Source organism: Diadema antillarum, unplaced genomic scaffold (assembly GCF_040938485.1).
Source record: "Diadema antillarum isolate AM-2024a unplaced genomic scaffold, OU_Dant_1.0 seq00000400_RagTag, whole genome shotgun sequence".
Lineage (NCBI taxonomy): Eukaryota > Metazoa > Echinodermata > Echinoidea > Diadematoida > Diadematidae > Diadema > Diadema antillarum.
The window spans coordinates 2,121,107-2,133,883 of record NW_027271391.1 but is presented as its reverse complement, the minus strand read 5'-3'; the positions used below and the strand labels follow the sequence as shown (position 1 = coordinate 2,133,883).

Below are 12,777 nucleotides of genomic sequence, written 5' to 3'. Positions count from 1 at the left end.
TGGATACGCTTTTTGTCATTTGCTTCCAACTCAATGTTCTCCAAAAGAAGAAACAAGGAATCCAAGGATGTTTTTTCTGTGTAAGAATATCACAACTGATTCTCAATTAATTGATTGTATCTATCCAAACACTAAAGATAATTTGACTGACTGATTATGATACATGATATAATTGTTTGTGTGAACACCTGAAAACTCGTTTAATCCATTTTCCATGTATCTAATTTTCTTTTATGCAGAGGACATTGCTGACTTCGAAAACGCAATCGCTGTCATTCATACTTCTTCTGTAAGGCCAACATTAAGTGTCTCGTTTGTAAAATCAATGTGACGCATAAGCAGAGGTCCCGCATGATTTCTCTGTATAAGGCCTGAAAATATTTTCACCCCTTCTATTATCTTTTTGAAGGGACAAAAGTTAAATATTAACAAAATAGCGACGATGCTTTCTAATAAATAATATATTGAAACGTTTCAAACGTTCAAGCTGTCACCTAAAACTAGAGGAATTGCAAACAGTTGAAAAACCTGAAGTTTAAACAAGATCAGACATTAAAGCAAAACAAGGGGGAATGGAATATCGCCTGTCTTCTATCTTAAATTTCGAAAAAGTGGCTGAGAGCTTCAACGGTCATTTGGCTATCAAGCTAGTAGGTTAATACAAAAGGAAGCTTACGCGTAAGTAAACACACTTGTTTTTGTCCTCCAAAGCACAAAAGTAAAAATTGCAGAAAAAAAAAATGACATGTTGTCTTTCATTTGCAAATGCCCTCCATAAAGAAGACAACAAAAGACCACTTTAACACAATGAGAGACGTGAATGAAATGGCAAAAATAAGTTTTTCTCTTTCTCCATTTATAACCCGTAATGAAAACAAAGAGGGAAACGAAAGGGGGAAAATAAGAATTCTGTCAACTCAAATTTTAAATGACATAGGGAGTAATAATTATGCATAAACATGATTAAATGAACAGAGTTTCGTTATTCCATTCATTTGATCTGGTAATTTAAGAATTTATAAGACAAATTGGAGAACCAAACATTATTTACAATTTCCTACAATTAAAAAGGCAACTAAAAACAATTACAATTGCATCCATGTTTGTTAATAATAGATTCTTCTCTTATTTCATTTGAATTTAGGTTTGTATTTTCCTCCATTACTTTTAGCCTTCATTGATCTTTTGGGCTTTAAAGATATCATCGAGATCATAGGTTTATTTTTGCAACTTAACTCGTGTCCTTTTTTTTTTTAATTTGTTGCTTGCTCTTATTGTTATATGGAAGAGCACCTACGCATGAATGACAACTTGCTCAGTTTTGCAATTTTTACTGTGCCCTGTAAATGAAAACCAAAGGTGTTCACTCATGCGTAAAGTTTTCCTTTTTGTTGACATACCAAGTTTAAAGCCAATTGAATTATCTGTAATATGCTACATAATATATTTACTTTTCAGCCAAATATTATACGATAGATATAACGTTGAAAACGTGGTTACTCTCTCTTTGCTAACTCGTTTTGAGATGTTGAATATTCATAGAGGAAAGACAAAGAAATGATCTAAACAGTGATGTGTAACGAAAGTAATCTGTACCTGGTTGATAATGATGATAACAATGATACTTAACGTGAGTATCCAGAGTGCTCGATCAATATTAACTTCACTTTCAACCCTATTTTCGGAGTAATTACTGTTTGAAAACGAATGGCAAAAAGAAAATGCATATTCATAGTCATCCATTATGAATTTCACAAAATGTTGTGATTGCCCATTTAATAACTCTTCCTAAAGGTTTGTATCTACCGTTCCTTAATTTCTTAAAGCTTTAACCAATATTAAACTCTGCTGCATTCTTTGCAGGGAGTGAAGTGTTGCCGCCATTTCCAATACAAAGCAAAAGGGCGCATTCATAATATTATCACAGAGCCTTGGGTTTACGATGGTCTTGGGGAAGATGGTGCTACGGGCCTACAAGTCGTCGTGAAACACAAGTACTCCTTGAAGGAAGTTTGGCAATGCCTGGAATTGGCACTGGTTGACTACCTTAATAAGCAAAAACTTCTGACCGGTGCGTATTCGATCCTGCAGGAGCTGGGTAAAGCACGAGATAAAATTATGTATATATATATATATATATATATATATATATATACATATATATATATATATATATATATATATATATATACATACATACTTATATATGGGCCTTGACGCGAGAAAAGGGCCCTTAGGGCATTAAATACCGAAAATGAGTTTTCACCTCCACTCTGTGGAAGGAACTCTGACGTATTTGGATATGGAAACCTTTTTCTGTAATTCCAATCCTAAATGACCCCATAACGTCATTAAAAAAAAGCACGTTTTCTCCAAATCCTGTCACTTTTTGATGCGTCTACGCATGTGCGCGCAGTTAGCTAGTTGATCTTTTTTTTTGCGCGTATTGCTTTGTCAAACTTCCGCACCGTTTTCTGGCGTTTGCGCGCAGCGGCGCTAAGGGCCCTTTTCTCGCGTCACGGCCCATACATAATGTCATACAACTGTACTTACATAATATACGTATCAAAAGTCACAACTTTTTTTTTAGTCTCTGATAGAGAATTCCAAATAATTTGAGCAGTAAATGAAAGAATCACGCAATGATTATTAAGATAGATTTTCAAAACAGTTTCAGGAACTTTGTATTGTAAAAAAAAAATAATAAATAAATACAAAAGTGGAAACGGAATTTTGACCATTATTTTGACTCTTATCATCGCCAAAGTAATATCAAAGTCACTGCCGTTATAAGTTTGACAAACGACATTTGAAACCCTTCCCGTTCGTTTGGGTAAAATCGTAATCTTTTTCATCCCTTGACACTGCACTGCAGTAAGTCCGTGCACAGTACCATCGTATTCTACCATGATAACGAGTACATGTGCTCCAGGCGAGAAGAGAGACTGTGACCAGAGGTGTACTTTCTCATGCAACGTGCCCGGATACACACCAGCTGCAGGGGTAGAGCTAACTTGCTGTGAGAAGGGAGCCTGGTCTGAAACATTTCCCACCTGCCCAGGTAAACTTGTACTCGCGCCTTTCATTCTCAAAGATCACATTTAACCAGTTCGTTTTAAATGTAATTCTACCTCGCAATAACTTCTTTCCCTCTCTCTCTCTCTAAAGAAACCGTTGGTGCGGCTGAGAAGGAAGCCCAATAGAAATAGCGCTTGATACCCAAGCTGAAAGTAGCAGACTGTACACAAATTCCTTGTCGTGTTACAACCTTGCAACAATTCCTGTCGTTAGTCCGACAAAATGATAAACTCCGAAAGTTCGTCAGTTCTAAAAGGAAATAAGGTTCACTAGTACCGAAAAATGTAACCAAAGAAAAAAAAATGTTATTTCGGGGGTCTGTAAAACTGAGGATGATTTAAGGTTCTTTTAATAATCCGAAGTGAAATAAGTTCAGTTATTAAGAAAGTTTTGTGGACAGCCTAGGACATTATAGGTATGCTTGTGTCACTCTTGCTGACTTCTCCTCTGCATTTCAATACTACAATGAGGTTTTATAAGTTAAAGGAATAGAGTTCAGTCAGTTTTTGTATTAGGCGTCATGTTTGATGCTATGATAACTTAAATAGGGTTTTTTCAAGGGTGTGTTTTGTCTCAAGTTCTGTTCATACTGTATACCAATGATTTCAGTTCCGTTGCAGCACATGTTGACACCACCATTTTACATTTGTTTTACTCCTCAGTGGAGAGTACTATATTGGTGTTGAGATGTGTGGCCTCGTATAGCAGTCTTAGGAAAGGAATAATTGCTCAAATCATTTATACTGAAACAAGCAAACAAAATTACTGGTGTGCAATACCAATGGGATGATATCTGCAGACAAAGACTTATTAGGAAGGTTGAGTGTAATTGTCTCATGCGCAAATCACCCCCTGTCTGAGAATTATGTGCAAATGCAAATGCCATGCCACATTCTTGTGTATTTTATCACTCGCATTCTTGTGTGTGCTGTAGCTGTTACATTCTTGTGTGTGCTGTAGCTGTTACATTCTTGTGTGTGCTGTAGCTGTTACATTCTTGTGTGTGCTGTAGCTGTTACATTCTTGTGTGTGCTGCAGCTGTCACATTCTTGTGTGTGCTGTATCAGCCACATTCTCTGTGGGATGTTGTTCAAATTTGTGACTGAGTTTCATGGGAGTTTTATTCCAGGCAGTACGGTTGTTCCAGATTTTCATAGGATGACATGTCCATATTTTGTTTGTATGTGCTGTATTAGCCTTATTTTTTCTTGTTGTGTTTATTGTATTTTGCAACTGTTGTTATAATACTTGGGATAGATATAGAAGAAACAGATGCAATATTGAATGTCATGGATGTATATTTTGTTATTGAGTGGTAAGTTTCTCTGTGGTATTTTACATGAATTAATGACGTGTGTTGTTATTGTCTTTGTTCATTTTGAAATGTGTGTTTTATATATGTGTGTATTTATGTATGCCGCTTGAATCATAAAAACTTTCCATTTTATGGACAATAAAATGAAATAAAATAAATGGAATGAAATGAATGAATGTATGAATGAATGTAATGAAAACAAATCTGAGTTTGGGGGGGGGGGGGGACCAGGAATAATACTGGTCCTTGTTCTTCATCAATCATCAATCCATTTGAGTTTGGAGTATCTTATAGCATCAAATACGTTCTCGCAAAGAGACATTCATTTGCCTTCTAAGTATTTGCCTTCTAAGAAACGTGTTGGTCTAAAACTTACGATGTGACTTCACTAGTGTTCTGTCTTGTCTACATATGCATCTGGGACAGAAGGTGCCAACGATCAGTTACAGAAAGGCTCAGCCCGTCCAGACATTCAGAGACTGTTTTAATGTCATCGGTCAGTGATAGCAGTCATGGAACATCCACAACTTCCGTAGGAACGACAGTATCGAAAGTGACAACAAAAGTACATGTATCTGTTGGTGGCAATAATAAGGGTGAGTTTCGGATAACAATCCTGGAATCATTATCAAAGATTTTATACAAGGCTACAATAATTTCATAATTATAAAATAGTGATTACAGAATTTCATCAAGCATACTCTCACCGTTGTAACTCTAAATACTTTGACAGGAATTATCAAAGGTATAGTTTTTAAGTAGTATTTCTTGCTGTTAATTTCTATCATTCAGGTATAATAATAATAATAATAATAATAATAATAATAATAGTATAGTTATGATGATATTGATAATAATAACAGTTATCATCATTATTATCATTATTAAAAGCATAAATAACTATAATAATAGTAGTAATAATGATAACAATAATGATAATAAATCACAGTAAGCGCTAATCACATTGAAATGTCTTTAAGCGGTGAGAAGAAATGAAGGAAAGAAGAAGCAATATACAGTTTTATAATGTTCAGACTTATATAACAATTACCACCTCTCTGTCGATTGATTGAGACAAAGTTATGATTCACAAAGTTGCAAACATCCTTACAACACCGCTACGTTTGAAAGGGGTGTATAGTAATCAGCAGCGTGTGGCTGTCAATCGGTCTGCACGTATCGTTGGAAATGTCTCCAAGGTTATTACCTTTTAACCATTTTAGCACCACTGACTTGGAATTTAGAACAAATTCCCTCAAGTATATATTGATATATTGATCTACAAGATATACTTTTTTTTTTTACTTTAATGTCGGACAGTGCGTTGTCAAGGTAAAGACATTTTATTTTCTGTTATATTTCTTCTAATAAAATTCATACAAAAGTTATCGATGGAAGTGGCTTCCTCATTTTGTTTTCTTCTCATTATTGACTTGGAAATTTGGCACTGTGACCAATTTAATCTCTAGATGTGCGAGACACATTGTTAGTCCACATCATACAATGTGTTGCCACAGTGGCAACTTTTAAAAATAAAGTCACACACACACACACACACACACACACACAAATGGCTCGGCCTTACTCCTTCAAATTTTTAGCATTTGAATTTAGATATGACACATGTGCCTAATAAAATTTCAGATGTGCAAAATATATCTTTCTTCAAAGTCGAGCAATGCTTTGTAACGGTAAGAACAGTTTCTTTTGCAATTAAAACAAAAATCATACAAAACTGCGAAGGTTTTTGTTTTTTAACTCCCCAAGTAACATTATCATTTTAGTATTTGAAGCAATGTCTTACATGGAATTTTATACATGCGACCAAAATTGAAGTCTTAAGGTGTGGCAAAACGTATCTTTCGTAAACGTTAAACAACGCGTTGCTATGGTAACCATGACAAATTACCAAAAAGGGGAAAGAGTTTACATATATATACATATCTCTCTTCAGTTTATATATATATATATATATATATATATATATATATATATATACATATATCGGAAATGCACCGGTACACATGTCTTAGATTTTATTACGTTTAATTATATTTTTGATTACACATTTACAGCTGCATTCAGCAACGTCAAAGAAATGTGCCCTTTTGAAATTCAAACTCTAACATCTACCAGTTGTGTAAGGGAAATTTAGCAGTATCTAGTTTGAGGTTATCAATACATCAAAATACTGTGGATAATTTATACCGTGTTAAAATATAATGAGACTGTATCCTCTTGTTACTTTTTCATCTTTTCAGATTCAAATCAAACCTCATTCCCGTACCTGTTATTCCTAACATTATTGGTTCCTGTTGCTGTGTGTTTCATCCGGAAGTGCAAACGGAACGACGTATGTCTGCTTTTACAACATTGATGAAATAAGGATTAAAGCAGTGAAATTAAGTCTGTATTTGAAGGGGGAACTAGTACAACCGGTCCAGAAAGAAAAAGGAATCAGAGATTAATAAGTCATTCATTATAATGCAAAATGACACAGATGTTTAATCAGACATTTATACTTCGCACAAGTGAGCTCACTAATTATGTTCAAATAATGAGACCTATATATTGCATGCAAAGATTGCCGTAGCAATGTCAACCAAATTAGATATCACCCTCTTCCGTTCTTGACAAGAAAGATCAATTACATTTTCAAAGTCGTTACATTATATCCTGCATTTTCAAATTCAGTGGAAAATCAACTCAACCGATTAATTTCTCAAATTCTCAAATTACTTTGTCTCGTAACACATAATTATTTCATTCCTTGGAAAACTGCAGCTCGTGTTGTAGTGAATAATGTACTGCATATCATGTCTTGACATTTCTCTCTTTTATGATCTGTTTATTTCCGTTTTAAGAGTTACCAACCGCTACATGAATCTCAGTTCGAAACTCCGGATGAATCCTCCCCATCAGAAGCAAGTGGTCAGTATAATTACATCGTTTGTTTGTTTGTTTGCACAAAAGAAGTCATGTTGTTTGCCAAGCATTGAACACTTGCCGACTATCAGGACTATCTACGTTTGCTGCATCTATGTATCATATGACGTCATGTCTCTAACTCCTTATGTGCCATGGTGCAAACCACCTATGTGCCACATTATTCCGAGACAGCAGCGTAGTCATGCTTTGGGGAAAGATTTTTTTTTTTCGAATCTATGTAAGTTTTATAGACTTTTTTTTTCACCCTGGACATGTAATAAGCAATATTGTAGAGAATATGTCAAGCTTTGCTTTGATGTCTTTTATGCTAAATCTATAATCGTTGTTTTTTTATTGTTGTAGAAGCATGATTCTTGCACACAAAGCAGCGACAGAAACTTAGAATCAATTTTTACTAGCATATGAAGTAGGGAACACCGCTTGATGATAGTCAATCACCACATAAAATGCACGCTTCATGTTCCAGGACTGGATTGCGAGAACCGCTTTCAGTGTACTGTGGTATTTGGCGATTTATCGATCGGTTTGTACGGGTTTGTGGGTTACATGGATCTCTGCTGCCCCTTCGACTACGACCTAATGACAACTCCGATGCCTCCGTCCGTCCTCAATAATTTTTCTTGGTGTCAAGCTTTATGTCTATACATTATGGTATTTAGAGTTACAGAAGCAGAGATTGACTGGCAGTCCTATGAGAAGATAATGGTATCGAGACTCTCGGTGTGTAAATGTCAAATAGTAAATTATCTCCGCGATTTAGCAGATGCCGTTGTTGATATTTGCAGATATTTTTCCCGATACTGATGGTTCCTACACGCAGAAGATCAGTCCTGCACAGCCAACGGAAGAACAGCTAGATCCCAAAGAGGTGGGGAGTGCATGGGTTAGACCTTATGCGTTGTCTGAAAATTAGCTTTAATAGTAGTCGCGTTTACTGCTTCAAATTATCGGCATCATTCAGAGTGTTCTTCTGACAGTTTCATGGTAGAGTGTATCAGGATACACATTCATCCAAATGTAAACAGTATATATATATATATATATATATATATATGATGTCCTTTTGTCAGATCTGCTACGTATACCGTATACCCGAGGCACGAAGGCTTGTAAAAGGATTAATGTGAACACAGCGACGTCCATTGTCACATATTGATTGCCTCAATAACATATATTATATGATATATAATATATAATATATAATATATAATATTTAATACATGATACATAATATATAATATATAATATATAATATATAATATATGATACGATGAGACCCAGGTGTATAAATGGTACCCATTTATACACCTGGGTCGAGAGAAACATAGTGGGTAATAACATCTTGACCAAGGACGTAAGCACTGGGTGGGATTCGAACTCGGGAGTCGGGAGTCTTATCCACTAAAATTCCCCCCCCCCCCCCCCCCGCACCAAAGATGTCTTTAATGGTGTAAAAGTGGTAATCGAATGATTTTGCTACCATAGATTTTGAAGGTCTGAAAATATAGTGTGGAGCTTTAATACTTTCCTGTTGAGGTCGTTGTCGTCATTGTAATTCATGTCTGCTCTACTGTGTTTTGCAATGTTAAACATGAAATCAAATGAACGCTTTCTTCCAGAATTACTCAATGAACCTGAGGAACAAAGGTATGGCATTTATTATTAACAACAACAACTTCATGGACCGACGAAAGAGAAAGGGATCAGAAGTTGACGTAATGAACGTAACTCACGTCTTCCGGGAAATCGGCTACAAGATCGTAGTTGTTCAGGACCTCACTGCAGACGTAAGTTTGTCAGGATTATCTTTTAAAAGGACAGCAATATTCAGAAAAGAAAAAAAGCTGGAGCAAAGACGTCAGTTATTTGGAATTCTTCACAACATCGCAATCTAAAAAATGTACCTCTTATTCCAGAGTAGTCATATTCATCAAAATGTGGTAAGAATATTCATTTTCATAAAGGTTTGTTCCTGCCACTTTTCAATAAAAATATGACATTGAAAAAAGGTTCAGACACAACCTACATTTACCCAAGCAGTAAGATGGAATTATTAGAAATATGTAAGCATGTTACAACGTAATGCGCAACACAAAGTGATTAACAAAAACTATGAACCGGTAGAAGTAATGATAACGAAAACATCGGAAAAAAATTAGATAATTTTCTACTAAAAGAAAGCGGCATTGACTGATCTTGGGTAATTTTCTTTTTGTTTTTATCATCTGATAGGAGATCAGGGACTCGCTCGCCTCACTGAAGACAAAGATTCGGCCATCTCACACCTCGGCCGTTCTCGTGTTCATGAGCCATGGAGACCGCGAAGGGATTTGTGGGAAGGATGGTCACGTCATTACCGTGGAGGAAATCAAGGATATGTTTTCCGGGAGGAACTGTCCATACTTGAGAGGAAAACCCAAAATATTTTTCTTCCAGGCTTGCAGAGGCGGTAATTGCAATTGCATCTTTTTTTTTTTCAATTACTGATTTGAGGTGGCTGTCTGATAAATTCACTTAGTGTATAGATGGAAAGTTTTATTTAGTCTTTACCTTTTGTTAGAGGGAAGCGAATGGATTATTCGTTTTGTGGCGGAGGTATTAACACGAGAACGAAAATACAAATCAAAAACACATTTAACGAAACTCCTTTCTTACGTAGACATCAATAGAGCGAAAGTGCTTGTGAAGGTTCGAGTGAAATCGGTAAACCGTTAGTTCATGAATTCTTGAAGTTGCCCATGTATTCACCAAAGCACAAGTTGTGAGGGTAAAAGTAGAGGAGTCGGAGTGTCGTTATTCAACTTTGCTTGTTTGGTTGTTTGTCAAAAGTTAAGTTGAACACAGAGCAGACTTGTACTTGAAGAATTTCAGAAGATACTATATATCCCGAAGTAGCGAAATTGAAGACTTTTAAAGTACTAAATCACGAAATTCAATTAGGTCTACTGTGATTATCGTATCAATAAAAAGGTCCACCTGTCTTGTCTTGGTGTTTTTTGTTGTTGTTTTTTATTCCGAAAAGTCTATGAAAAAAATAACAATACTTTGTATCTCGAGGCTTTTCTTTCATTAACTTTTTTTAACCCGCTACTTCTTTCGTCAGAACGCAATGTGAGAACAGGAGACACGAAGCCAACAAAAGTAAGATAACAGGAACCTGTATGATTGGTTTGTTTGTTTGTTTTTTGTTTGTTTGTTTGTTTCTCCAGATAAAGTGACAACGAGTGCAACGGACAAATCAGCACAGCCGATATCACAGCCTGACAGGTGTATAAGTAGAGGTGCCGGCTCGTTTAACCTAGTTGACATTGGAGATGAATCAGGCAAGGAAGACAATAACAGTGTTTTGTACGCGGCTTGCCAGACTTCGGGGAATCCCCAACCGGTTGAGTTTGACAACGTTCCTGACAATGCGCACATGTTCATTGCTCATGCGACTTGCGAAGGTGAATGAATGCTCGTGGGAAAGTATAGACTACACCAACATTATGTCACTATTACGTGAACTAAGATCGTGACGATAACTACGATGGTAACATTAACTTCCATTTTCTACGTTGCTGTATAATTGATTGGCAGTGATTGGAGTGACGAATCGCACGACCTGGTTCAAGCAATATAGTGTGTGTGTGTGTGTGATTTATACATGTATATACATGTAGATCTTCGTTGAGAGCTTGAATATTGCGACACATATGCCTCCTTAAAGAAGACTTAAAAGATAACTGACGTTACTATACTGGTTAAAACAAATTGTAATTTTTCATTTGAACCAAGATAGATTAGTTCACTTCATTCAATATCGATACTTTTTGACGATTACACAAAGGGTTTTCCCACTTGTTCACCAACCCATCCCAGGCTATGTTGCACTGCGGGATAACGTCAACGGATCTTGGTTCATTCAGGCATTGTGTGAGGAACTTCTTGCCGGGGCGCACCTGTATGACCTTAGCACCATAATGAACAAGGTGAGATCATGAGAGAGACGAGATTTTTAAAAGTGCATATTACTGATTAGCATTATAAACAATAGTAGGCCTATGGTCTGACAATGAGCAATCAGCTGGCAAAGAGTAAGCATTGTTAAAATCAGATCAAATCAGATCAAACTTTCCTCACGCAAAACAGCATAGGCCCTATATGAAATGTGAATGTGATTGAACTACTTTTTTTAAGATTATAGAAAAACGCAGGTAATTCGTTTTTATAGTTCAAAATTCACTGATGTGAACTATTGTCAAAGTAGACCGCTTTTTCTTGCAGTCATGCTCCATGTACCAGTTTTCCTTAATTTCATCTTGACATCTGAGAACACTATTGACTGTCTTAGGATCTGTGGATTGCATCGAAATAATTTGCAGTCCCGAAATCAGAAATTACCTTGTGGCGATTTTTTTCTGGCACAATTTGCAAGTGAGCATGCCTCTTTTTTTTCGAATTCTCACAAAGGTGAGTGGGCGTGTCCAAAGACAACGAGGCTGCGTACGCCAGGACAATGGTATGGTAATCACCTACCAGACAACGCAGACGATCAGCCAGGGGATAGTGAAGAAGATATACTTCTTGCCCAAGTATCCTCCCGAAAGATTCGCGGCAGTCCCCCGGTGCATGGAGACGGCGACTAGGAACCATGTTGTGTGATGTAATTCATCGTATGTACGTCATCCACTCATCTAATGTGTCGTCATTGCTCCCTGCGGAACTGTAGACCGACTAAAGGAATGTTTCATTTCGCAGTTTTGTATATGCATTATTAACAGTAATTGTTCTCTTTGTTTACACGAAATTTAAAAAAAAAATGAAAGGTGATATTTAATCCCAGGCTAATGAAAAACCACTGATCAATATCAGACAACCAGTCAAATAACACGGATCTATTTAGGTGTTATATAAATCACAATGGTACACGTGGCTTGTCATGAGAACGGTGTTATTTATATTACCATTCCGTGTTGTATTTCTATGTTGTACTTTCGTTACATATGTTATCATTTCACAACCTTTCTTGAATAGCTGATGGCAAGCTTTTCTTTTCTTTTTTTTTTAAACCGTGGTTACATATTAAACCCAACTCAAGCTCAACCGATCTCTGTATGTATGTAATGGAAGTGCCATATCTTATCAACTGGCTTTTACATGCATAGTTTTCCACAAGTTTGAATGTTGAAATCCACTCTGTTCTTTAATTATACTATTGAACAAAAATCACATATTACTTCGGATTTCTATTATTCGTTGATGATTCGAGTTCATGTCATTCTTCCTGTCTGGAACTTTATGTATTCACAATGTTACATGGAACCTATTTTGTTATTTCCATTTCCTAATACTTATACGTAGAAATAAATGTCGGATGTTTGCTTTTACTTTCGAAAGAAAATAGCAATAACACATACAAAATGCGAATTGTACGCATTAATTGAGATTTGACC

The 12,777-nt window shown here is 36.1% G+C and overlaps 1 protein-coding gene across 1 annotated transcript; it reads left to right on the top strand.

The window, feature by feature from the left end:
• The first annotated feature begins 9,060 nt into the window (after nucleotides 1–9,060).
• LOC139732157 (caspase-3-like) lies at nucleotides 9,061–11,986 on the top strand. The gene is made up of 5 exons (XM_071643027.1): nucleotides 9,061–9,129; nucleotides 9,575–9,791; nucleotides 10,552–10,788; nucleotides 11,204–11,313; nucleotides 11,795–11,986. Exons 1-5 carry the CDS (start codon nucleotides 9,061–9,063, stop codon nucleotides 11,984–11,986), a joined length of 825 nt encoding a protein of 274 aa, XP_071499128.1.
• The last annotated feature ends 791 nt before the right edge of the window (nucleotides 11,987–12,777 follow it).

What these genes read in the sequence shown, in the direction of transcription:
- LOC139732157 (XM_071643027.1), top strand. Translation starts at nt 9,061, where the DNA reads ATGAACGTAACTCACGTCTTCCGGGAAATCGGCTACAAGATCGTAGTT. An exon ending in CTTCCAGGCTTGCAGAGGCG is followed by an intron (nt 9,792 to 10,551) that starts GTAATTGCAATT and finishes TTGTTTCTCCAG; the next exon opens with ATAAAGTGACAACGAGTGCA. An exon ending in TTAGCACCATAATGAACAAG is followed by an intron (nt 11,314 to 11,794) that starts GTGAGATCATGA and finishes ATTCTCACAAAG; the next exon opens with GTGAGTGGGCGTGTCCAAAG.